We start from the raw sequence: 23,674 nt of genomic DNA on the forward strand, positions 1-23,674 counted from the left end.
CCCTCCTCCCTCAGACCCAGGAGTCCAGGCCCCCAGCCCCTCCTCCCTCAGACCCAGGACTGCAGGGCCTCAGCCCTCTCCCTCCTCAGACCCAGGGGTCCAGGCCTCCGGCCCCTCCTCCTTCAGACCAGGCCCTGGTCTACACACTCACTTTCGGGGCTCCGGCGGGCAGCCCCCACCACTGTGCCATCAGCCCTGATCTCTAGGTGGGCCTCTGTCTCCTGGGCATCGTCCGTGTAGAGGTACCGCTGTCGAACTTGGCCTCCAAATTGGAGGAGGGGGCTGGAGTCAGGGATAGGGTGTGCCCGGCAGGCTTCCAGCAAAAGGACAGCCAGCACAGGGACCCACAGCCCCAGGTGCTCAGACCTGGCCTCCTCCCAGCCCATCAATGGCTCACGTCCTCAGGCGAGATCTGGGGTCTGAGATTTGACCAGCGGAATGGTATAGATTCTGTTTCAGAGCCTGGCTGTCTGGGAGAGCAGATCCACGGATCGCTGCTTAGCTTGAACGCCTGGGTCCTCTCACACGTGGATTCCCAGCTGAACCGAATACCCAGGTCTCTTAGAATGGATGCAGGGGCTCCAAAATTTATATCCAGACAGACCTGCCCAATCACCTTCCCCACACCTGACCCATGATATTTGACCCACTTGGCAGCAGCTAGGATTCCACCGTGGCCCGATCAGGCTGAACAGATGACGCAATCAGGGGGTCCTTCCAGGTGGGGGCCGGGACTCCCGAGTCTGAGGAATCAGGGGGATAGGGGTCTGATGAACTGGGACCTGGGTGACAGGGGCTGGGGGCCAGGACCCCTGGAGTCTGAGGGAGGGGAGGGCTGTCGGGGGGAGGGGGCCTGGAAGTCTGACTCCCTGGCTGACGGGGATGCAGACTGCGTCCCATAACTGGAATTTCTGCATGTCACCTGAATTTCTAGGTTTCTGGGGTCACACGCTGACATTCCTTGATCATCAGGAAGGCAGTGAATGGCACATGACCAAAGCGTCCTCTGCTGGGACAGAGGCATCCTGACCTCAACCTCACCAGTCCAGCCCCGATGCTCCTCCTACACCAAACGTCCAGCCTCTCTCTCCTCCCTGATGCAATCCTGGTGTTTCTTTCACCAGAGAAGCTACCCCCAGGCCCAGAAAAGTGCTCTCAAAATAGCGTGGGGCAGGGAGGAGGGTGAGTCTCTTGACTCGGCGTTGGTGGCCCAGCCAGGCTCTGGAGGGGGAAATGAGAGGCAAGAGCCCAAAGGGAATGAGGGGGTGGGCAGTTTCCTGGAAACTAAAGGTACAGAGGCTGGCCACCTGGGGCTGAGGGAGGAGGGCACTAGAGACCTGAACTTCTCTGTCTGAGAAGGGGGCTGGGGTTGGAAGTCCCCCGTCTGAGGAAGGGGAGGCCTGGGGGCCGGACTCCTGGGTCTGGAGACATTTAGGGTCAAATCTCTGGAGAGTGACGTCAAATTCCTGAGTTTGATTTATTGAATGCCCACGGTCACCCTGCTCTGGCCAGGGTGAGGGTGGGGGTGGGTAGGACCACCTTGACGATGGGAACAGCCTCAGGTGTGCTGCAGAGTGGAGCCTTTGAACCCCAACCAGGAGGCTGGAAAGATAAACTGGCTTCCACTCCCGCTTGCTCCTTCCTGGGCTCTGGGGGAGAGCCCGCCTCCGGGAGGTGCCCGTCTAGAAAGGAGCTGTCAGGCGCCAGATCCACCACTCCGTCTGTAGGAGAGGCTGGGGGCCGCGACTCTGGAATTTGCAGGTGCACTGCGCGGACCTGGGGGATCAGAAGCCCTTGCTGGGCGCGGGGACACCTACGGCCGGAGGCTCCCACGTCTGGGACCCTGAGAGCTGGAGGAGGTTTTCCATCCGCTCCAGGAGCAGCCTGGCTAACAGGTTCTTCACCTCCACCGGGAGGACGAGGCAGAGGGCGGAGGATCTTCCTCCCCGCCCGGGCCTGCTGTCCGGGTCCTCCCTAGAGGCCGGGGAGTGGCCGGGCTCCGACCATCCAGGTACCCCGGGCAGACGGTGAGCCCGGGCGCCGGAGAAGGGGGAGAAATCGATGGACCCGAACACCTGGGTCCAGCATTGCGTCTGGGCGCTAGAAGTCCACGTCCACCGAAGGATACCGCTGCTGGAGGCCAGGTAGGCCAGCCCTGGAGAGCCCTGTGGCTGGCCGAGGCCGAGGAGGAGGGGGCTGGGCGCAGGGTCCCGGGTCTGGGGAGGGCAGGGGGCGGGGGCTACCACCCTAGCCTGGGGCCTCAGGACGGGGGCGGGGCTCCGCCTCGGACCTACCTGCCTCGCCCGGGAGGGGCGGAGGCTGCGAGCCTCGGAACCGCGCGCATCTCCTTACTCTCTTCCCCGAGCCCTTGGAGCCAGTCGAGAGAAGCGGCATGGAGGGGAGGGCTGCTGAGCCTTGGGACCTGGAGTTCGGGGTTCCGGGGGCGGGCGGATGTGGGCTGCACTTGAGGACCGCGCGCTCCAGCCCCGCCAAGCCGACTGCAGATCTGCCATCCGCCAGGAGCTCAGGTGAGTGGGACTAGCGGATGCCTGGGACCCAGGAACTGCACCCCCAACCTCTCGCCCCTTAGGACCCCGGGAGTCTCCACCCCACCCGCAACTCCTGATCCTCCAGGAACCAAGATCCCTCATCCATTCCCAGCCTCCCCTGTTCTGCTTGGCCTGTCTGTTCCTGTCGCCTCCATGGTGAATGAAGGCTGCCCATCTCCTCCCCACCCCACCCCCACCACCCAGGTACACCTGAGAAGGGAGTTGGTGGAACATTGCCCAGTTTCAGTGGGCCTTCGGGGCCTGGGGAGCCAGATTCCAAGATGTGGAGATGAGATGCTGGATCCTAGACCCTGTCTTGGAAAGCACCATTTCCCATCCCCATCCCCTGAAATTCCAAGCCCCCTGCTTCTCCTCCCTCAGATCCAGGACCCTGATTCCCCTTCCCTCGGGACCCAGGAGTCTGAATCCTTAGTACCCTCCTCCCGCCCATCCTCTGCTCCCTGACATTCGTCCTCGGGCTCTGAGCACCTGCTAATCCTCCTTTCCTCCTGTGCAGCCATGTGGGCCCCCAGCCGACGGCAGCTCTGTCTGACCTTCCTGCTAGTCTGTGTTCTTTCAGCCGTCTTCTTCCTACACATCCACCAAGACCTGTTTCACAGTGGCCTAGACCTGATTGCCCTGTGTCCAGACCGCCGCCTCCTGACACCCCCCGTGGCCATCTTCTGTCTGTCGGGCTCACCGATGGCCCCCAACACCTCCTTTCCCTGTCTCAAGCCCCCTGCCTCCCTCTCCGGAATCTGGACCATCTACCCAGGCGGCCGCTTCGGTAACCAGATGGGGCAGTATGCCACACTGCTGGCCCTGGCCCAGCTCAACGGTCGCCAGGCGTTCATCCTGCCCACCATGCACGCCACCCTCGCCCCCGTGTTCCGCATCACCCTGCCCGTGCTGGCCCCCGAGGTGGACGGCCACACGCCATGGCGGGAGCTGCAGCTGCATGACTGGATGTCGGAGGACTATGCCCACTTGGAGGATGCCTTTCTGAAGCTCACGGGCTTCCCCTGCTCCTGGACCTTCTTCCACCATCTCCGCGCCCAGATCCGCCGCGAGTTCACCTTGCACGAACACCTGCGGCAGGAGGCCCAGGGTCTACTGAGCCAGCTCCGCTTGGGCCGCACGGGGGACCGCCCTCGCACCTTTGTGGGTGTCCATGTGCGCCGGGGGGACTACCTGCAAGTCATGCCCCATCGCTGGAAGGGTGTGGTGGGTGATCGCACTTACCTCCAGCAGGCTATGGACTGGTTCCGGGCCCGGCACGAAGCCCCCATCTTTGTGGTCGTCAGCAACGGCATGGCCTGGTGTCGGGAGAACATTGATGCCTCCCGGGGGGATGTAATCTTTGCTGGCGACGGGCAGGAGGGCTCGCCAGGGAAGGACTTTGCACTGCTCACGCAGTGCAACCACACCATCATGACCATTGGAACCTTTGGTTTCTGGGCTGCCTACCTGGCCGGTGGAGACACTGTCTACCTGGCCAACTTCACCCTGCCTAACTCCAACTTCCTTAAGATCTTTAAGCCCGAGGCCGCCTTCCTGCCCGAGTGGGTGGGCATTAATGCAGACTTGTCTGCACTCCGGTCGCTGTCGGGGCCTTGAGCAGCAGGGAGACTTTCTGGAATTGCTGATTAGTCTTGGGCCAGCATTTATGCATCTCCAGAGGCCTGGCAGCTTGGAGAGAAAAGAAGGCTTTCTGTAGCTGTGTGGACATTCTAGAACCAGCAGAAGATCTTTCCCTGTTGGTTGGCAATGCCCAGAGAGGCTCATGTCAGTTCTAGAAGGCAATGCCTACCTGCTCTTCCCAGCCCATATCCAGAGTACATCTAGAAGGATGGCTGCACCCCAAGTACAGGCAACTCCCCCTTCTGATGTTGTCCCTGGTCTTTTCTAGAAGAGAGGTTCATCTCCAGGACTGAAGGAATTTGTGGGTATTCTAGAGCAAGCACTTACCAACTCCCCTTCTGTGTTTCTGCAGCCATTCTAGAGAGGGTCAATTCTAGTGCCTGTGAGAAGAATCCTGCAGGGCTCTTCCAGGGAGGATGGAGTTCTGGAATTCCAGGAGAATCTCAGGAAGGTACAATCTGAAGCTCAACACCTCAACCACTGCCAGAAAGATTGGTGGAAGACAAACTATCTGTAGCTGCAAGCAGACCCGAAATCTGTCCAACCTCTTAGCCCCGGAAAAAAAAAGACCAAGACTCTCTTTTGAGCAGATAGGTGAAAACATGGGAGGTGGGGGAGGGGAATGGCTGCGAATTGCAGCAGCTTCTGGAGCAGTTTTACAGAAATATAGGAACACTTTTTTTTAAGCTCAAAAACTGCCAAAGACAAGCACCCCAGAAGGTGGCTCTGAGTTAGGTCGCCTCTCCCAATTACAGACGTTTCCTCCTTTGCTGCAGGGCTGTGGGTGGGGGTGGGGGGGTGATGATGGGATTGATTTTCTGGAATTCAGCCGGCAGGAATGTTTCCTTTGGGCTTACAGAAAGCGGCTGGCCTTGTGTCCCTTGCCAACCCCTGTCTGCCCCCGATTTCACAGAACCACTAAATCTGGCTTCGGGTTTGAAAGAATCTGAGGATATTCAGACTCCAGACTGTTCTCAAACCCAGGCAGAAAGGAGCACAGGGTTTGGCCAAGGGATTCTGGACTCAGATTTCAGGAACCCCTTGAGGCTTTATGAAGGGGGTGAAGGTGGTGGCTAGCTTTATTGCAGACAACTCTGATCGCATCTCCTGTTTACCCAGAAGAATGCAGACCCCTTTTTTAGTCTTCTCAGGGAGTTTTGAGGGATCATTCCCTATTCAGCTGCTCCAGGTGGGGAAGAGGGAGGTATGAATTAAAAGTCCACATCGCCAACTCCTGTGTCTGCAGGTTTTTTGGAGTCGTGTGTGTGTGTGTATGTGTGTGTAGGAGGAAAGGTTTGGAACTGCCAGGGACTCATTATTCATGTCTAGGGGTATTGTTCTGTTCAGATCTGGTAGCCTCTTGTTCTCAGAGTTGGTTGAGTAGTGCTGCCTGTTTTTCTGGTGGCCTGTTTTCAATGATGCAGAAAAGGAGAGAACTTTCAGGACCTGCAGAGCCCCAGTTTCTCAGTATTGGCTCTAGGCCTCTTTCCTCTTGAACCTTGGCATCAAGCCTCTTGGGCTAGAGAGAGAAGGTGGAGGGCGTGAGGAAAGTGTGTAACTCTGGAACTACATTTCCCATATAGCCATCTGGCTGGCCAGGGAGAGGCCCCAGGGCCTCCTGGGAGTCGTAGTCCTAGGGCTAGAAAGGGCCACTTCCCTCATCTTCGTGGCTCGACTCCAAGTTTCCCAAAAGGCCACGTGCACCTAGCCGGAAGCCTGGATCCGGGGACGGGAGGAAGCTGAAGCCCAGAAGCCCTTTCCTTGGCTTTAGAAGCCGGAGGGGACAAGATAACTTTCCTTTCGGTAGACGCTGGGAAAATTCTAGTCTGAAAGGACGGCCACCTCTTGTGACATCATGGAACGATAGGCGGAGTCTTCCTTTGTTGCGGTCCAATCAGACTCAGCGTTGGGCTTGTGGGCGGGGCCGAGAAAACTCCCAGAGAGTATCTTTTGGGGAGTTGGGGCCGGAAACTAGAAGGGGGAAGCTGTGGGAATTCCTCCCAGACCGGGGCGAACGGTGACTGTGACTCCAGTCAGAAAGCTCTCCATATCACGCGACCGATCTCACCCTCGCCCCCAACAAAATCCTTAATTTTAGTCGTGGGAAAATAGCAGAGTGGAAGGACGTGGCCTGCTCATCCTCTCTAAAAGCCCTCAGCCTGGATTCGGCTCTTCAGCGGACCTTAGCTATTTGAGGGTACAACATTCAAGGTCAAGGTCGGGCAGCGGCTGTTGAGGGCGCATCGGGTCTCCGGACACCTCGGTTTCCTAACCGAGAAGTGTGCGCCCTGCAAATTGGGGGGCTTAGTCTCGGGGAAGGGTTTCTCTCCACTTAGCGTGAACGTTTGGGGCGAAAGGACCCCTTCCCCTTCCCCCTCCCCCTGTGCGTACTGAGCGCTCTGGCCGCAATGGGTCCGCAACTTCCCCTCCTGGTGGCGGCGCTGGCCGGCTGCCTGCTTCCTGCCCGGGGCTGTATCCTCTGTGCTACAAAGGTCGTGGAGGCGCTAAAATCCTTGGAGACGGATTACCTGCCTGGCCATCTGGCGGCCGATCGTCACCAAAGCTTTATGCAAAGGGTAAAACAAATCGTGACGGATTTCAAGGACCTGCCAATTGAAGAGGATTCCTATATGGGGGTTATCGGTGAGGGCAGGGAAGAGTGTGGAGTCCTGGCAAAGGAGGGGTTTGTGGCTAGGATTGCTGGGGGCGGGGCCGGAGGTGGGGGGCGGGGGCCGGGAGGGCAGGGTTGGAGGCAGAGTCTACTGGGTTCGGGAATGTAGAAGGCTGGAATGCAGATTCTGGGCCTTACCCAAGGTAGTAAATACTGTGTTCCCCATCGCTTAGCCTGGAAGTTTGTGTAAAAAAAAACCAAACCAAACCAAAACAAAAAACAAAACAAAACAAAACAAAAAAACCCTACAACTCCCAGAAGGCAACGGGCGGACAGTCCCTTTACCAGGCCTATCCTTGCCCAGTAGTCTCATGGGTATTGTAGTTTCTTTTTTTTAAAAGATTTTTTATTTATTTATTGAGAGAGAATGATAGAGACAGAGCATGAGAGGGAGGAGGGTCAAGAGGGAGAAGCAGACTCCCTGCCGAGCAGGGAGCCTGACGCGGGACTCGATTCCAGGACTCCAGGATCATGACCTGAACCAAAGGCAATCCTTTAACCAACTGAGCCACCCAGGCACTATTGTAGTTTCTAAGAATAGGCGAGCCAATGAGGCGGTAAGGCTTGGAATCTGGAGTTCTATCTCTCCCTCCCTGCATCCCCACCTCCCACCCCTCCAGATAAGCCCACACTGGAAAAGGCATCCTGGAGTTTCCTGAAGGATTTGAAACGTATCACAGACAGTAATGTAAAAGGTAAATGCACAGAGGGGCCAGCGGAGGGGCTCCAGAATCTTCCGGAGAAGTGATAGTTGGTGACAACTGGTCTGGTAGTGGCTCTGGAGCCAAACTGCCTAGGTTCAGATTCCGGCTCTGCCATCTCCTAACCGTGTGGCCTTGAGTGAGGGATTTCGCAGCTTTGTCGCTTCTAAAATGAAGATCAGAACAGTCCCAGCTGTCCCTTAGCTCAGTGGCCCGCATTATGTTAAGCGGTCAGTCAATTTCATTGTCCCTCCGGGAGAAGACCCCAAAGTGGAATGCCAGGCTCTTCCGACAGAAGCAGACTTCCTGTACAGGAGTGAGGGAGAGGGGAAGCACTGTGTGTCACCCTGCTCCTTCCCAGGTGAACTTTTCGTGAAGGAGCTGTACTGGATGTTGCACCTGCAAAAGGATATGTTTGCCCGCTTTGCAGCTCAGTTCCAAAAAGAGGGTGAGGGAAGATGGGAGTCCGTCAGGGACCACAGCGCCTTTCTTCAACAGTCCCAGAGTCCCTGACCCCAGCCCCCTGCTTCTCCACGTCCAGCCCCTCAGCTCTCCCAGCTCCACCCTTCCTTGGACCCAGGGATCCAGGCACCTGGGTCCTTCCTCCCTCAAACCCAAGAGCCCAAACCCCAACCTATTCCCTTGCCCTTTCTCACTCCTTTAACTTAGAAATCTGATAATCATTTTTTTTTTCTTTCTTCTGAGGCAGCTTTTTGTCCCAACAAATGTGGTGAGTCCGGGTTATGGGAGCTGGTCCTCTATCCCTCATGGTCGCCCCGTTAATACCCAGCCGTTCTCCTCCCCCTTTGGTTCTCGATGTTTCTTCATTCTCCACCTCTGAGAGGTTCCACATTCCTTCTGCACTGCGGACTTACTCGGGAGCGCGTCATATTCTATTTGCTCTCTTTACCGAGCCTGGTTCCATCCCTCTTCCTGCGGGGCTGCCTTCTACCCCCGCCCCTTGGGCTGACCTCCTAGGGATTGGGCCCCTGACCCCGCCCCAGTCCTTGACCCTGCCCTCCCCTTTAAGCCTCGCCTCTCAGGGCGAATACAGCGTTGATCCTGCCCCTTCAGGTATGATGTTGCAGAGTCTGATCTGGTGCAATACCTGTCAGAAGCAGGTTCACACTTGTCGAAAGAGCTCTGATTGCGGGGGTGAGAGAGCTGGGGCCGGCGGGGCGGGGGGTCGGCGCGAAAGGGGCGGAGCCGGAGGAGAGACTGAATCTAGAGGGGGCGGAGCCTGGAGCCGGCAGGAGAGAAAAGGCGGGGCCGAGACCAAGTGGGAGGGAGTTGAGGAAGGGCCCGAACTTTGAAGAAGCATCCCACCGTAATCCCCTATCCCCAGTGCGCCCAGTCATAGTCCATGAAATGGAAGACTTGATCCTGAACTGTGAGCTCAACTGGCATCGACTCTCTCAAGGCCTGACCGATTACAACTTTTTCAGGGTGGGGCCCTCTAAGTCCTGTAACCCTTGAACCCCAAGCCCATCAGGCTTGTGTGAGCCCCCTGATCCCTGTATCCACAGGTTTGCACCCACAATCCCTATGACCCATGACCTACCCAGGTTTGGCTTCTACTGATCCCCGGGGACCCCATGTCTTGACCAGTCCACCCTGGACTCCCGTGTCCCCCACCATGAAGCCCGTGATGATCTCACCCCTGTACAGCCCCAAACCCTGAATTCCTCAGGCCTCTGTGACCCCTTGAGCTTGGGTCTAGGTTTGGGGGAGAGATTCTGAGACCTTGCTGTACAAGGGGAAAAATCCCACCCTGATCAAGACCGCGGTGACTGCAGAGGATGCAGGTGTCTACCGCTGCAGTTTGGACAGTGTGCGATCCATCCCAGCCACGATCATCTTATATGAAGTCAAAGGTTAGTGCTGGGGACTGGACGGTAGTGTGGGATTCAGGGTCCTGGGGGTGGAGGCAGTCAGCTTCAGGGGCGTGGTCTGCGGGGCTTAACTTTCTGTTGGGGTGTGGTTTCAGGCCACGAGGGTGTGGCTTCGTGCCCTGGGTGTGGTCCTCCCGCCACGGTGGCAGGGCTTCACGCAGTTAGCGGCGTTATTCTCTCCTGCAAGGCCTGGGTCTTGGGGCAGGCTGGAGTGGAGCGGGCTTGCCTTGGCCAGGGCGGGACCTTCATGCCCTCCCAGGACTGCTCCTTCCCTCTCTTCTATCAGTGCTGCCCGGAAGGATCTCTGAAGAGCTACCGTCAAACATCAGCCAGGGTGGGGAGGCCCCAGGTCAGGGGAATTCAAGCATCCAGCCTACGCCGACGCCGTGTCCGAAGTCTGAGAACGTGCTGAGAGGCCGTCTGATAGGACTGCTGATCTGGGGATTTGTGGTGCTGATAATCGGCTTTACGACCGCGTGAGCCGCCCACTGAAGAAGGCAGGGCTTGGAGCAAGGGGCGGGATTTCCAACTTCCTAACGCAGGAGGGGGTCTGGGAGCTAGGGAAATACTGAGAGCTGTACTTCCGTTGGGGATGGGGCTTAGAAAACAGGGTGGGCCTTACCTAGGTGGACTAAGCTTGGGTCACTGCTAGAATTAGATCAAATATAGGGAGGCTGGGAGGGGTGTCCCTCACTCAGTTAGGACCTAATCTGGTTCCGCTATTTGCACCCCACCCTCCCCCCAGGATACTTTGCTTTCGACCTGAGAAGGTGATCAATTCCATCAAGTCCTGTTTCCACCGCAAGAAGGAGCCTGACATGCAGCAGCCCCAGGTTCCAAAGGAAAAAGACACACCATCAGGGCCGAAATAAAGATTTATCTGGTTGTCTAAATAAATATCTGACTCATTCCTCTGGTCTGATCCTAATTTTTGGTTTCCCCAGAGGAGAGGTCTGGCAGGAGGGGCCGGGAAGCTGGCTCCGGAGTCCTGGAAGGGCCCAACCGGCTGAGACGTAATTCCAGAATCAAGGAGCAGGGAAAGGCCAGCCCTACCCAGATCTCCTCCCCCAGGCCCAGTCCCCTCACAGGACGCCCCCTCCCCGCTCTTCCTGCCGGGTTTCCTCTCGCCTTTTCCTGTCCCCCACCCAGTGCTGGGAGCTGGGGCAGAGGCAAAGGCTGAACAGGAGCAGCAGGGTCAGGAACCAACCAGGGCCAACGGAGCCAGGGCCCCGGGGTGCTGCTGGGACCTGAAGCAGGGTAAGAGCCAGGGACCCAGAAGTCCAGACCCTGGGAGCCAGTCCCCAGCCACCTCCCATCCCAGCACCCAGGAGTCTAGGCTCCCATCCTTCTCTTCCACTCTGGACTCAGAAGTCTGAGCCCCAGCCCCCCTCTCTGACTGAGGAGTCCCCCTCCATCCCAACCCCGCCACTCAGGGCCTCAGGAGTTGGGGTCTTACCCACCCTTCCTTAGGGCCATGCTATCTGGTGACCGGAAGGAGGGCGGAAGCCCCCGCTTCGGGAAGCTCCATCTCCCCGTGGGCCTGTGGATCAATTCTCCCAGGAAGCAGCTGGCCAAGTTGGGGCGGCGCTGGCCCAGCGCTGCCTCTGTTAAGTGAGTGCTCACCCCCTTGAGACTCCCGCCCCTGCACCATCTGCTTCCCATTTGTCCCCGTTTATGACCCAGTCTCTGCACTGGGTAATGCCAGGGGCCCCAAGGATTGGCTTCCAGTTCCTGTCCTGAATGGGCAAGTGAGCCAGCAGGCAGGAGGAGACAGCGGGCCACAGTGCTTTCAGGCCCAGTGTGGGGAGTGCTGGGTCTGGAGATGGGGTTAGGCTGGATGGAGATGGGGACACAGGGGCAGGGGTTTGATTCACCTTCCTTCCTCCCCTCCCTGCTTACTTCTTGGAATTTCCTTCTGGGGGACTCGCCTTTATTTATGTATTTATCTCTCTCTCTTTGCCTCTGGCCTCTGCCCAACCCCCCCCCCCCGCCCCCGCATCTCTCTCCCTTCTGTGGGTCTCTGTCTCCCGTCTCCCTCCTTCTCTGGGCCTCCGTCCCTCTCTTTCTCCGGGTTTTTGTTGCCCTTTCTGTCTGGTTCTCTGTCCCCTCTCAATGGGTCTCTGTCACTCTCTGGGTGTCTGTCCCCGATCTCTTCCTCCCTGGGTCTCTGTCCCCTCCATCTGGGTCTTTCCCACCTCCTTCCTTCTCTACCATCGACTCCCCTCTCTGCCTGTCTTTCTGGGTCTTTCTCCCGCCTCTCCACTCCCCGGCGGGCTCCCAGGTCGTCTTCTTCGGACACGGGGAGTCGCAGTAGCGAGCCGCTGCCCCCGCCGCCGCCGCACGTGGAGCTGCGGCGAGTGGGCGCGGTCAAGGCGGCCGGGGGAGCCTCGGGGAGTCGCGCCAAGCGCATCTCCCAGCTCTTTCGGGGCTCGGGGACCGGGGCCACGGGGTCCGGCGGCGCGGGAGGCCCCGGGACTCCGGGGGGCGCCCAGCGCTGGGCCAGCGAGAAGAAGCTGCCGGAGCTGGCGGCGGGCGTGGCCCCCGAGCCCCCGCTGGTCACGCGCGCCACGGCGCCCCCAGGGGTCCTCAAGATATTCGGCGCCGGGCTGGCGTCGGGCGCCAACTACAAGAGCGTGCTGGCCACTGCGCGCTCCACGGCACGCGAGCTGGTGGCCGAGGCGCTGGAGCGCTACGGGCTGGCGGGCAGCCCCGGCGGCAGCCCGGGCGAGAGCAGCTGCGTGGACGCCTTCGCGCTGTGCGACGCGCTGGGCCGGCCCGCGGCGGGCGGTGTGGGCAGCGGCGAGTGGCGGGCGGAGCACCTGCGCGTGCTGGGCGACTCGGAGCGGCCGCTGCTGGTGCAGGAGCTGTGGCGAGCGCGGCCCGGCTGGGCGCGGCGTTTCGAGCTGCGCGGCCGCGAGGAGGCGCGCCGCCTGGAGCAGGAGGCCTTCGGGGCGGCGGACAGCGACGGTGAGCGGGCCGGCGGGCGCTGGGGGCGGGGCTTTGCGGACGGGGCGGGGCCTTCCCTGGAGGCAGGACCCGCGGGGAGGCGGGGCTGGGGCGGGGCTGAAGGGACCAGTGGTAGGCTGGAGGCGGGGGCGCGGGGGAGATGGGGCCTGGGAGGGACCTAGAGCACCGTGTCTAGTGGAGAGTGGGGTTGGGGCAGGACCCGGCTCCTCAAGATGGGCCAGGCCAGAGGTTTTTGCAGAGCCGATGGGCGGGGCCTGGGATGCTGGGGCGGGGCCTGCGGAAGAGAGTAACCCGGAGCCAGAGGTGTCGAGTGGTGGCGCTGGCCCCTGTGGCAGGAGGCCTCTCTGAGCAATAGGTTGAAGGGGTTCGTGAGGAACCGGGCCTATGTAGATTAAGCGTATAAGGGGAAGGGACTTGGCAAGTGAAGAAATGGTCTGCCTGATCGGGGCCTAAGGATGGGCGGAGCCTCAGGGGAGCTGGCCTTGGAGCAGGTGGCCCTAGGCCTAGGTTGGCCGCAGAGTGTGAATGGGAGACTTGAGGGTGGCTCAAGGGAAATGAAGAGGAAGAGTATTTGTAGAGGCCGAAGAAGGTCGTGCTTACACGCTGGACTGGTCTTGGAGACGGCCGGGCCTGGAACAGGAGGTGATGCCCTTGGTGGAATAGTGCGTGTGGAGCAGGGCTTGGCAGGGATGGGGCCTGGCTCAGGGCCACGGGCCGCTCAGGTAGCCTTCTAATGCTTTTCTGTTTCCGAGTCTCCCTTTGGGAAATAGAGTGGTGTAGTAGTTAAACTCATGAGCTTTGAACTCTGGCTTGGATTCCAATCTGTCCTTTGCCAGTTACACTGAGCAAAACCCTAGGTGAAGGTGAAATGAGATCATGTATAACAGGGCTCTAGCACAAGACTTGGCACATAGTAGTTGCCTAATAAAGAATGGCAATTATAACCATCGCTGTCTCCCCCCCCCCCCAAAAGAAAAGCATTCGTTGAGTGCTCACTGTGGGCCACACATTATTCAGGGCCATGGGGAAATACAGTGAGCACATGACAGGTGAGGTTCCCACCCTCCTAGATTTTACAGCCTAGTGAGAAACACATCAGTTCATTCCTTGAGCTCATTTCCACTAATCCCCACTATGTGCCAGGGCTCTGCTGGGTCCAGACAAAGCCCGAAGTATGGTGCAGCAGTAGGTGTCCCCCAAAAAACAGTTAAAAGAATGAATTTCTGAGCTGAAAACTGCGAGGTGGGTAGGAGTCAGGCAGAAAGTGTGTTCCAGGTACAGGGAACAGCATATGCAAAAACCTAAATGTGGGAAGCCGCCTCACTTCTCTGTAGTCAATTCTTTGTCTCTTTATAATCTCCAGCTCTCCAAGCCTGCCTCTCTTTCGAGTCTCGGCCTCATCCCTCCGTATCTCTCCGCAGGCACGGGTGCTCCCTCGTGGCGGCCACAGAAGAACCGCACCCGGGCGGCGTCCGGCGGGGCAGCGCTGGCCAGTCCCGGCCCGGGGTCGGGGTCAGGGTCCCCGGCTGGGTCCGGGGGCAAAGAGCGCTCGGAAAACCTGTCCCTGCGGCGCAGCGTGTCGGAGCTCAGCCTGCAGGGGCGGCGGCGGCGGCAGCAGGAGCGCCGGCAGCAGGCACTTAGTATGGCCCCGGGGGCAGCAGACGCCCAGATCGGACCAGCAGACCCTGGCGACTTCGATCAGTTGACCCAATGCCTCATCCAGGCCCCCAGCAACCGTCCCTACTTCCTGCTGCTCCAGGGCTACCAGGACGCCCAGGTACGCGCAGCCTGTCCTACTGGAAGAGACCTATGCTCCACCCTTCGGTGGCAGGGAGACAAAATTACAATTCCCAGAATTCCTTGGGTCATGGTAGTCTCAGGTATGTCCCAGCAAGGTTCCAGGGTAGGAGATGTCATTGTCAGAGATGAGGGATGGGGGATTGGCGGGGGAGGTGGTAGTGGTGGAAAGTTGATGGCTGAGATCTCGCTGGAAGAACAAGTAGTGAATGGCTCATTTCATGCAAAACTGGGGGGAAAGCACTGTCTTTGTCAAGGGGGGGAATGTTGAGAGCCTATTGTAGAAAAGGGATCTCCTTGTAAGGCTCTATTTCTTGATGAGGAGTAATGGAAGTGTCTATCTTGTTTGGGAAGAAGATAATTTGATGGATGCATGGGATCTTGTTCTGGGTAAGCCTGTATTTTCTTGGAAGGAGTGGACTGATCCACTCTTTAAATGTTCTGGTTTACACTGGAACGATCTGACTGTTTTTGATGTGGGTAGGTGATACTGATAACTTCTATTTTATATATTCGGATGACTATAGAACTCGCTTGAGTATTAGGGAGCAGAGGGGGAGAGAGGATTAGGAGTTAGTAGAAAATTATTAGTGGCTTAGCAGGAAATTATTTCATCAATAGAAACATAATGTATTATTGGAAATACTCATTTTTGTGATGTGATGATTGGGGGAATCATTTTTATGATGTTCAACTTTGGGTAACAGTGGTACAGTCAAGTTCAACAGGTACTTCTGGGAATCAGTGGGAAAGCCCACTGGTGAAACTTAGTGAATAGTCCCATTTTCACAGTCATAGAGTGATCCAATTGGGTTAGGTGGCCTGGCTTTGAATGTGAGTGAGAGAGGAAGACTATTTAGAGAAGGGCTTGCTTGGAAGAATTTATTCCTCCTTGTCGGGGCAAGGGGATGGGGCAAGTTCATTATAGGGAGGAGTTTGCATATATTATAACAGCCCATTTCTTGAGACAAGGTTGGAGAATAGGAGGGTCTATTTTGGGAAGGTAGTCAAATTGGAGGATCTGTTCTGGGAGTATAGGGGAGTCTGTTCTGGGAAGAGGGAGAGACATTGGAAGCATCCATTCTTTTGAGTGAGGTTCATGGGGAAATTCCTTTTTAAGAAAGAGGTTTCATTGGAAGTCTTCCTTCCTTGGGATCAGGAATAAGAGGTGAATCTCTTATAGAATTTATCTGCACTCATGTATTCACAAGTGGCTATAACTCGAGAGAGTTCATTGTGGGCACTGTGGAAGCATCCCTTCTTGGGTTAAGCAGTTTTAGAAAAGGGGCTCATGTACTTTGGACCATTCCATTGCTTCAAACAGGGATAGAAAACAGGAGATTCTACCTTCAGAAAGTGGTCAGACTGGAAAGTTCCATTTTCTAGAGACAGATGAACAAATCCATTGTAGGAAGGGGTCTCTTTGGAAATGTCCATCCATGGGGTATAGGTAATAGAGTGCAGTGTAGGAAGGGGATTCATGAATATCAGGATGACTATTCTCTCAGACATGAGTAGAGAACAGAGGGTGTATTTTAGGAAGGGGATCAGACTGAGCTTTTCCATTTTTATAGGATGGAGATGGAAAAGTCATTTAGGAAGGGATCTTCTGGAATGCACCTCTTCATTTGGTGGATGAAATGGGACACTCCATTATAAGAAGAGGGTCTCCTTGAAAACATTTATTTATAAGGTGGGGTTGCTAGAACAGCTACTATATGGAGATCTCCATGGAGATTTTCTTTGTTGGGATGGGAATATTGAAAGCATCCATTGATGGAAAGGAGAGTATCTTTGGAATCCTCTATCCTGGGAGTGAGGGTAGTAGGTGAGTCTGTTGTAGTATTAGGTCTCCTTGGAAGTGAGTCCATCCTGGGGTGGGGAAAAATGAGAGTCCATTTGTAGAAAGGGGGTCTCCCCAGAGTGCATACTCATGGGGTGGAGAAAATGGAAGAAACCTTTGTTCAAAGGGGGAATCTCTTTAAAGATATCTATCCCTTGTTTTGGAAATATTCAGAGAAGCTATTATTGGAAGGGGAAACAAACGTCTTTGGTAGTCTCCATCATGGGGGTGGAATGTTGGGCAAATGGGGCCAAGGGTAGGGAAATGGGAGAGTTCCTAAGAGAAAGATTTCCTTGGAAAGTTCCATTCTTTGAGGGTAAAAGTAACAGGACAGTCCATTTTAGTAGTGAGGGTGTGTTGTTCTTGGAAGCACCTATTCTTTGAGCTGGATGTTGTGGGAGAGTGCACTGTGGGAAGGGATAGCCTTATAAGGATCCATTCAGAGGAGATGAGAAGATGGGAGAGTCTACTGGAGAAAGGTTTCCTGGAAAGCATCAACAATTTGAGGGAGGAGAATTCTAGAGCCCCTGTCAAGAAAGGGCTTTCCTTATAAGCAGTCGGTCTTCAAGATGAGTGTTATGGGCCAGTCTGTCACAGGAAGTGCCTTTGAGAAGTACACTCATGAAAAAAGAGAGAGAGAGAGAGAGAGAGAAGTCCACTCATGCTTGGGGGGAGGTAATTGGTGAGTCCTTTGACATCCCAGTAGATCTCCTTGGAAGTGTTCATTCTAACGGAGGTAGTTGATGGGAGAGTCGACTGTGGCAAAAGGGTCTTCGTTGCAAGCATCCGTTCCTCATGGAGCTGTGTCTCTCCTGTATCTTCCCTTTCCCTCCAGGACTTCGTGGTATATGTGATGACGCGGGAGCAGCATGTCTTTGGCCGGGGCGGGAACTCCTCGGCCCGTGGTGGGTCCCCGGCCCCATATGTGGACACCTTTCTTAATGCCCCTGACATCCTGCCGCGGCACTGCACCGTGCGTGCGGGCCCTGAGCCCCCGGCCATGGTGCGCCCATCCCGGGGTGCACCAGTCACGCATAACGGGTGCCTCCTGCTGCGGGAGGCGGAGCTTCACCCTGGCGACCTGCTGGGGCTGGGCGAGCACTTCCTCTTCATGTACAAGGACCCCCGCACTGGAGGCTCAGGGCCAGCGCGGCCGCCCTGGCTGCCCGCCCGCCCTGGGGCCACCCCGCCGGGTCCAGGCTGGGCCTTCTCTTGCCGCCTGTGCGGCCGGGGCCTGCAGGAGCGGGGCGAGGCGCTGGCGGCCTACTTGGACGGCCGCGAGCCTGTGCTGCGCTTCCGGCCGCGCGAGGAAGAGGCGCTGCTGGGCGAGATCGTGCGCGCTGCGGCTGCAGGTGCTGGCGACCTGCCACCGCTCGGGCCCGCCACGCTGCTGGCGCTGTGCGTGCAGCATTCAGCCCGGGAACTGGAGCTGGGCCACCTGCCGCGCCTGCTGGGCCGCCTCGCCCGTCTCATCAAGGAGGCTGTCTGGGTGAGTGCCTCCCACCACCGTCCAGCCCTGTCGGCACCGCCCGTTCTTTCCCCAGCCACCCCTCCTCTCCACCTTCCAGCCGTAGTTGGGCGGGATCAAACTACCTCTTCCATGATGCTCCAGGAGGGGTTTGGGCTATTAAGCAGGAGGTCTCACGGAATGCATATCCATGGTGCTAGAAGAGAAGGCAGTGAAGTACCAACTTTGCACTTATGGGATAATGGGAGAAACCATTCCGAGAGATTGGGAGAGAGATCCCGTTGGATGAGAAGTCAGGAGAGATCATTGTGGGAGGTGAGGCCGGCAGCCCATTGGGCTGGGGGCTTTGAGCAGTAGTGGGCAAGACCATTTCTGGAGTTGAGGAAGAACAAATTGGTCTGACTTACAGATGGAAGTGCCTGGGAGAAATCATCCAGAGTGGGGTTAAAGGTTCCATCCCACTGAGCTAGGGCTCATCAGAGAGAAGCTTAAGGAAGTGTTTTTTTGGGGGGGGGCAGTAAGAAGAAACTATTTGAGCGGACCTGAGGACAATAGGCCACTCACAATCATAGGGCTTTGTGTTTTAAAAGGTAAGAAGAGGAGAGACCATTCTGAAGTTTGAGGGTTAGAGTCCATTTGAGTGGGGAGAGTCTCTGTCAAAAAGGTGCTTCTAGAAACACCAGGGTAATAACTCATAGGCCTCTCCCCAACCCTCCTCACCTTGACTCTGATCTTACTGTTCTACAGGAAAAGATTAAGGAAATTGGAGACCGTCAGCCAGAGAAGTAAGAGAAATTCCGGGGAGAAGGGTCTAGAAGGATGCAGGGTGGGGATTTGCAGCTGGTGGTTCATTCACTGCATTCATGGCTTAGTGCAGGTTTCTGCTCTTCCTTGGCACTCAACTTTTCCAGCCGTGAAATGAGGATTGGTCTCAGTCCCCAATTAGACCCAGATCTCGGGGTTTAGACACTACAGTGGGGTTTGGGCAAAGGACACAGATCCTTTTCTCCTTCCCCAGCCACCCAGAGGGAGTCCCCGAGGTGCCCTTGACTCCCGAGGCTGTGTCCGTAGAGCTGCGGCCACTCATGCTGTGGATGGCCAACACCACGGAGCTGCTGAGCTTTGTGCAGGAGAAAGTGCTGGAGATGGAGAAGGAGGCTGACCAGGAGGGTGAGCTCTGACCCAAGCCCAGACCTGTCTAAGCCCCCTGTCATTTCTGCTACTTGGGGACTTGGGCTCCTGCCTGTCAGCCTCTGGTTCTCTCTCTCACCCCCAGGTCTGTCCTCAGACCCACAGCTCTGCAATGACTTGGAATTATGTGATGAGGCCATGGCCCTCCTGGACGAGGTCATCATGTGTACCTTCCAGCAGTCTGTCTACTACCTCACCAAGGTTGGTCTCATCCCCTACTTCCTGTTTGACATAATCTCACTTCCGGTTTGAATTACATCACATCATTCCGATGTTACTTCCTATTTGACCTTATGAGATTCCCTGCTTCTCTGACATCACTTCCCATTCACCGCAGCACTTTGCTGTTCTGGTACCACTTCCTGTTTGAGCCTACATCACTTCCTGTCTTTCCGGCTTCTCTTCCTGTCTCTGCAATGATCCCCCTCTTGACAGGCTAACTTTACTATCTGGTTATATCACCATTTTCACTTTTTTAAGCTCCTGTTTTCTAAGTCCACTGGTAAATTTAATAGGTGGGTAGAGAGAGAGAGAGAGAGAGATCAAATAGTGCCGGACACTGTCATTTAAATGAAAGGTCCTCTTGAATCCGACCTCACTTCCTGTGTTTGCTGACTTCATTTCCTACAGCTCTGAATTCATTCCCTTTTCCAAGCCACAGATCTTCTCCCTGGAGTGCTTTCTGCCCCAGTCCCCCACCACCCTTGACCTTAAGATGGCTTCTTGGAATTCACAGGTTTTCAGGCTTCTGGTGGGCCTGAGTCCCTATCTGTAACATCAAAGGGGATCTTTGGGGAAATTCTTTCTGTTCCTTAAGCAGCCTTGATTGGTGAAGCCCATTCCTCCAAGGCTTCGCTTCCTGTCCATCCCTGACAAGTGTGGCTTTATTTCTTCTTCAGCTCTGACCTCATTTCCTGTCCTTGGCCTGATCTCACTTTCCACTGGCTCACTGCCATGCCACTCCCACTTCCTGACTCTTCATTCTTTTTTCTTTCCTTCGGGAACTCTGGATAAATAATTCTTTGACTGAAGGGGGGGCTCTTTGTTCAGTATCCTTTGTCCTCTGTGAGCTGTCTCTGTTGAGAACTACAAGTCCTATGAGGCACCGAGGTGGTCGTAAAATACCCAGGAAACTCCTGGAGGTTTTCTTAAGACTTGAGGTGTCCTCAGCCTGATGAATGCTAGACACCCATCTGGAAAATAGGGATTTGCTCACAGAGAACTTTTAGGGTGTCGCAGGTACAGTGGACTATAATTCCCAGAAGCTCTGTCACCCTGAAGCTTCCATGGGGTGTAGTCCAATCACTTGTTTGCATCTCTGTATCTTCTTAGACTCTGTATTCAACGCTGCCTGCTCTCCTGGATAGTAACCCTTTCACAGCTGGGGCAGAGCTGCCAGGGCCTGGAGCAGAGCTGGGGGCCATGCCTCCAGGCTTGAGACCGACACTGGGCGTGTTCCAGGCGGCCCTGGAACTGACCAGCCAGTGTGAGCTGCACCCGGACCTCGTGTCTCAGACTTTCGGTTATTTGTTCTTCTTCTCCAATGCGTCCCTTCTCAATTCGCTGATGGAACGAGGTGAGGGTTGGACTGGGGAAGGGACAGGGAGGAAAGCATGGGAACCTCTGAGACCCATGTCAATTCAGACAGCGTGCCCCAGGATCAGGCCTCATGTTTAGGGACTCTGGATAGCAAGTTCCAGATCCCAAGTTGAATGATAGGAAGGGTCTGGGAGGCAGGAGGGCCGAGTCCACACACTCATTGCCCTTCATGTCTTTCCCCCAACAGGTCAAGGCCGACCTTTCTATCAATGGTCCCGAGCTGTCCAAATCCGAACCAACTTGGACCTTGTCTTGGACTGGCTGCAGGGGGCTGGGCTGGGTGACATTGCCACTGAATTCTTCCGGAAACTCTCCATAGCTGTGAACCTGCTCTGCGTGCCCCGCACTTCCCTGCTCAAGGTGACTCCTGATCCCTGACCTCTGACTCCTCGACCCCACTCAGCTATCCTCTGTATTCAGCTCACCCTTGGATCTCCCCTTGGACTTCATGGTTTTTTTTTTTCCAAGATTTTATTTATTTATTTGAGAGAACGAGAATGAGAGAGAGAGAGAGCACATGAGAGGGGGGAGGGTCAGAGGGAGAAGCAGACTCCCTGCTGAGCAGGGAGCCCGACGTGGGACTCGATCCCGGGACTCCAGGATCATGACCTGAGCCGAAGGCAGTCGCTTAACCAGCTGAGCCACCCAGGCACCCTCCCCTTGGACTTCATGTTATCCCCGGTCCCAGCTCTGACACTGTGGGTGATGCATTGACAGTTAGAAGGAAGTCAGCCACAAGTGTCCAAACTGCATCTGAATCCCATGGGACTTATTAATAATAGGTTCCAAGGCCTCCACCCTCAGACATGCTGATTCAGAAAGTCTGCTATGAGACCAAGGAATGTGATAGTTAGAGTATGCATTGAACATAAATGACATGCCCGATGCTGTCTAGCACTCTCACTGAATGTTGACTAAGCCTCATGAAATAGGTTATTAATTGACAATTCTTTTCAGACAAGGAGACTGAAAATCAGGTAGGATAAGTTACTTGATTTCATTTATTTATATTTATCAAACTTTTACAGTGTTTAATAACCACCAGGCAGTGTGCTAAGTCTTTACAATCTTGCCATATTGAATCCTCATAACTACCCTATTAGTTCTATTCCCGCCCACACCCAATTGACAGATGAAGAAGGTGAGGCACAGGGGCACCTGGGTGGCTCAGTTGTTAAGCGTCTGCCTTCAGCTCGGGTCATGATCCTGGAGTCCTGGGATTGAGCCCCACATCGGGCTGCCGGCTCAGTGGGAAGCCTGCTTCTCCCTCTCCCTCTCCCTGGGTTCCCTCTCTAGCTGTCTCTCTGTCAAATAAATAAATAAAATCTTAAAAAAAAAAAAAAGTGAGGCGCAGTGACTTGCCAGAAGGTAATGAGTGGTCAAGCTGGGATTTTTGAACCCGGGCATTCTGGGTCCAGAGTCTCTGGTTTTCATCCCACAGATGATTCAGATGTCATCTCAGTTAAGTGTAGAAATTTTCAGATACAAAAAATAGCCACAGTGCCGTAATGAAGCCCTAGGTACACATCATCAGCTTCAATAATAAACTAATGGCCAATTTTGTTTCTTTTCCACCCCCCCCACGAACTCCTACATCCTTATTTATGCTGAAGCAAATCACATTTTTAAAAAGATTTTTTTTTAAGATTTTATTTATTTAATTGACAGAGAGAGAGACAGAGAGAGAGGGAACACAAGCAGGGGGAGTGGGAGAGGGAGAAGCAGGCTTCCTGCTGAGCAGGGAGCCCGATGCAGGGCTCGATCCCAGGACCCTGGGATCATGACCTGAGCCGAAGGCAGTCGCTTAACCAACTGAGCCACCGAGGCGCCCCTTTTTAAAAAGATTTTATTTATTTATTAGAGAGAGACAGCGAGAGGGAACACAAGCAGGGGGAGTGGGAGAGGGAGAAGAGGGAGAAGCAGACCCCCCCCCCCGAGCAGGGAGCCTAATGCGGGGCTCGATGCCAGGACCCTGGGATCATGACCTGAGTCGAAGTCCGACCTGAGCCACCCAGGCGCCCCCAATTAACATTTTTGTAAAGCGCCCTTTCCCACCATCCCTTTGGTTGATAGCCTGGCCTCACAGTGTCCGGAAGATATTGCACAGACACCACTTGTCTACCCACTACATCCATGCCCTTTATGGAGGGCCTTCCATTTTAGGATTTCTCAGCTGACCCATAATGACCATAGATTTCTCACCCGATCTTCCCACCAGGCTTCATGGAGCAGCCTACGAACTGACCACCCCACACTGACTCCTGCTCAGCTCCACCATCTGCTCAGCCACTACCAGCTGGGTCCTGGCCGTGGGACACCACCTGCCTGGGACCCCCCCCCTGCAGAGCGAGATGCTGTGGACACAGGTGAGGACAGATGGGGACAGAGGCACTGGGGCTGTCAGCTTTTTTTTTTTGGTTCTCAGGACCCAGGATTCCACAGCCCCAGCGCCTTCCTCCTTCTGACCCAGGATTCTGGACCCTTAACCCTCTCCTCCCTCAAGACTTAAGTGATGAACCCCAACTGCCCCCTCCCCCAGGGTACAGGAGTTCAAGCCCCAGCTCCTTTTTCCCCCAGGGTTTCAGGCCCCCAACCTCTTCCCCGGACAACCTACCCTCCTCACCCAGGAGTTCGGGTTCCAGCCCCCTCCACTCTAAGGAATCCGTAAAACTAAGTTCCCAGACGTTCCTTCCTCACGGGTCCAAGAACCCAATGCCTCGCCCGTTTCCCAGGCAACGGTGGCCTTTCTTTGTCTGAAACTACAACTCCCATGACGCTTGGGGACTCCCGCGAGTCATGTTTGAGTGGATCCTGCCCCAGGAATTGCTGGGGGTTGAAGTTTTTCCTTCCTTCGGGCGTGACAGAGCCTCTCCCCAACACTCCTGCCCCACGCCCATTTTCAGAGTTTGACTCCGTCTTCTTCGGTCTCCTAGGGGACATCTTCGAAAGCTTCTCTTCCCATCCTCCCCTCATCCTGCCCTTGGGCAGCTCGCGCCTGCGCCTCACGGGTCCTGTGACAGACGACGCCCTGCACCGTGAACTGCGCAGGCTCCGCCGCCTCCTCTGGGATCTTGAGCAGCAGGAACTGCCGGCCAATCACCGCCACGGACCTCCCGTGGCCTCGCCTCCTTGAAAACCAATAACAAACGAGCGCGCGAACCTTGAAAATTCTTCGGCTTCTACTCTCCGGAGCCCGCTCGAGCTCAGAGCTCTCTGGGAGTTGTAGTTCCTTCCCCGCGTGGGATGCCGGGAGTTTGAGTTTTCGGGTAGTAGAGGATGGGACAGTGGGAAGATGGGCTTGGGGTGTGAGCGCAAGGAGCAATAAAGGTATCTGTGGTATTGGCAATGCCTCACT

The 23,674-nt window shown here is 55.8% G+C and overlaps 4 protein-coding genes across 8 annotated transcripts in view; 3 read left to right on the plus strand and 1 right to left on the minus strand.

The window, feature by feature from the left end:
* FGF21 (fibroblast growth factor 21) overlaps window positions 1-1,599 on the minus strand; it is a 58,338-nt gene extending 56,739 nt beyond the window's left edge. Inside the window, exons 1-3 of the mRNA XM_025849424.2 lie at window positions 1,540-1,599; window positions 651-743; window positions 152-539 (exon numbers count right to left, since the gene is read on the minus strand). Coding sequence (XP_025705209.1) covers window positions 152-386 — 235 coding nt within the window. The 5' untranslated portion in view covers window positions 387-539; window positions 651-743; window positions 1,540-1,599. The remainder of the gene's footprint in view (window positions 1-151; window positions 540-650; window positions 744-1,539) is intronic.
* Window positions 1,600-2,026: 427 nt separating this feature from the next.
* Window positions 2,027-4,527, plus strand: FUT1 (fucosyltransferase 1 (H blood group)). 2 transcript variants are annotated; one of them, XM_025849891.2, is made up of 3 exons: window positions 2,027-2,144; window positions 2,366-2,528; window positions 3,067-4,527. In XM_025849891.2, exons 2-3 carry the CDS (start codon window positions 2,393-2,395, stop codon window positions 4,164-4,166), a joined length of 1,236 nt encoding a protein of 411 aa, XP_025705676.1. In that variant the 5' UTR covers window positions 2,027-2,144; window positions 2,366-2,392; the 3' UTR covers window positions 4,167-4,527. The 2 variants fall into 2 exon arrangements, with proteins under 2 accessions (XP_025705676.1, XP_073742665.1); XM_073886564.1 differs by having other exon boundaries at window positions 3,130-4,527.
* A 1,326-nt stretch (window positions 4,528-5,853) lies between these two features.
* On the plus strand, window positions 5,854-10,363 carry IZUMO1 (izumo sperm-oocyte fusion 1). Of its 3 annotated transcripts, none has more exons than XM_025849829.2 (9): window positions 5,855-6,833; window positions 7,482-7,556; window positions 7,924-8,010; window positions 8,272-8,292; window positions 8,637-8,717; window positions 8,908-9,008; window positions 9,283-9,436; window positions 9,741-9,930; window positions 10,200-10,363. In XM_025849829.2, the coding sequence occupies exons 1-9, from the start codon at window positions 6,599-6,601 to the stop codon at window positions 10,324-10,326; spliced, it is 1,071 nt and encodes a 356-aa protein (XP_025705614.1). In that variant the 5' UTR covers window positions 5,855-6,598; the 3' UTR covers window positions 10,327-10,363. The 3 variants fall into 3 exon arrangements, with proteins under 3 accessions (XP_073742666.1, XP_025705614.1, XP_025705615.1); XM_025849830.2 differs by having other exon boundaries at window positions 5,856-6,833; window positions 9,741-9,951; XM_073886565.1 differs by lacking the exon at window positions 7,924-8,010 and having other exon boundaries at window positions 5,854-6,833.
* A 241-nt stretch (window positions 10,364-10,604) lies between these two features.
* On the plus strand, window positions 10,605-23,665 carry RASIP1 (Ras interacting protein 1). Of its 2 annotated transcripts, none has more exons than XM_073886661.1 (12): window positions 10,605-10,711; window positions 10,925-11,065; window positions 11,736-12,421; window positions 13,843-14,198; window positions 16,897-17,550; window positions 18,277-18,314; window positions 18,548-18,699; window positions 18,806-18,921; window positions 20,053-20,296; window positions 20,507-20,679; window positions 22,538-22,685; window positions 23,253-23,665. In XM_073886661.1, the coding sequence occupies exons 2-12, from the start codon at window positions 10,929-10,931 to the stop codon at window positions 23,450-23,452; spliced, it is 2,904 nt and encodes a 967-aa protein (XP_073742762.1). In that variant the 5' UTR covers window positions 10,605-10,711; window positions 10,925-10,928; the 3' UTR covers window positions 23,453-23,665. The 2 variants fall into 2 exon arrangements, with proteins under 2 accessions (XP_073742762.1, XP_025705638.1); XM_025849853.2 differs by having other exon boundaries at window positions 18,818-18,921.
* Window positions 23,666-23,674: the final 9 nt, after the last annotated feature.

This window comes from Callorhinus ursinus, unplaced genomic scaffold (genome assembly GCF_003265705.2).
Source record: "Callorhinus ursinus isolate GAN/ISIS: 27379988/994484 unplaced genomic scaffold, GSC_fseal_2.0 scaffold71, whole genome shotgun sequence".
Taxonomy (NCBI): Eukaryota; Metazoa; Chordata; class Mammalia; order Carnivora; family Otariidae; genus Callorhinus; species Callorhinus ursinus.

What these genes read in the sequence shown, in the direction of transcription:
- FUT1 (XM_025849891.2), top strand. Translation starts at nt 2,393, where the DNA reads ATGGAGGGGAGGGCTGCTGAGCCTTGGGACCTGGAGTTCGGGGTTCCG. An exon ending in GCCATCCGCCAGGAGCTCAG is followed by an intron (nt 2,529 to 3,066) that starts GTGAGTGGGACT and finishes CCTCCTGTGCAG; the next exon opens with CCATGTGGGCCCCCAGCCGA.
- RASIP1 (XM_073886661.1), top strand. Translation starts at nt 10,929, where the DNA reads ATGCTATCTGGTGACCGGAAGGAGGGCGGAAGCCCCCGCTTCGGGAAG. An exon ending in AGGGCTACCAGGACGCCCAG is followed by an intron (nt 14,199 to 16,896) that starts GTACGCGCAGCC and finishes CTTTCCCTCCAG; the next exon opens with GACTTCGTGGTATATGTGAT. An exon ending in CCCGCACTTCCCTGCTCAAG is followed by an intron (nt 20,680 to 22,537) that starts GTGACTCCTGAT and finishes TCTTCCCACCAG; the next exon opens with GCTTCATGGAGCAGCCTACG.
- IZUMO1 (XM_025849829.2), top strand. Translation starts at nt 6,599, where the DNA reads ATGGGTCCGCAACTTCCCCTCCTGGTGGCGGCGCTGGCCGGCTGCCTG. An exon ending in TTTTTGTCCCAACAAATGTG is followed by an intron (nt 8,293 to 8,636) that starts GTGAGTCCGGGT and finishes CTGCCCCTTCAG; the next exon opens with GTATGATGTTGCAGAGTCTG. An exon ending in AAAGAGCTCTGATTGCGGGG is followed by an intron (nt 8,718 to 8,907) that starts GTGAGAGAGCTG and finishes CCCTATCCCCAG; the next exon opens with TGCGCCCAGTCATAGTCCAT.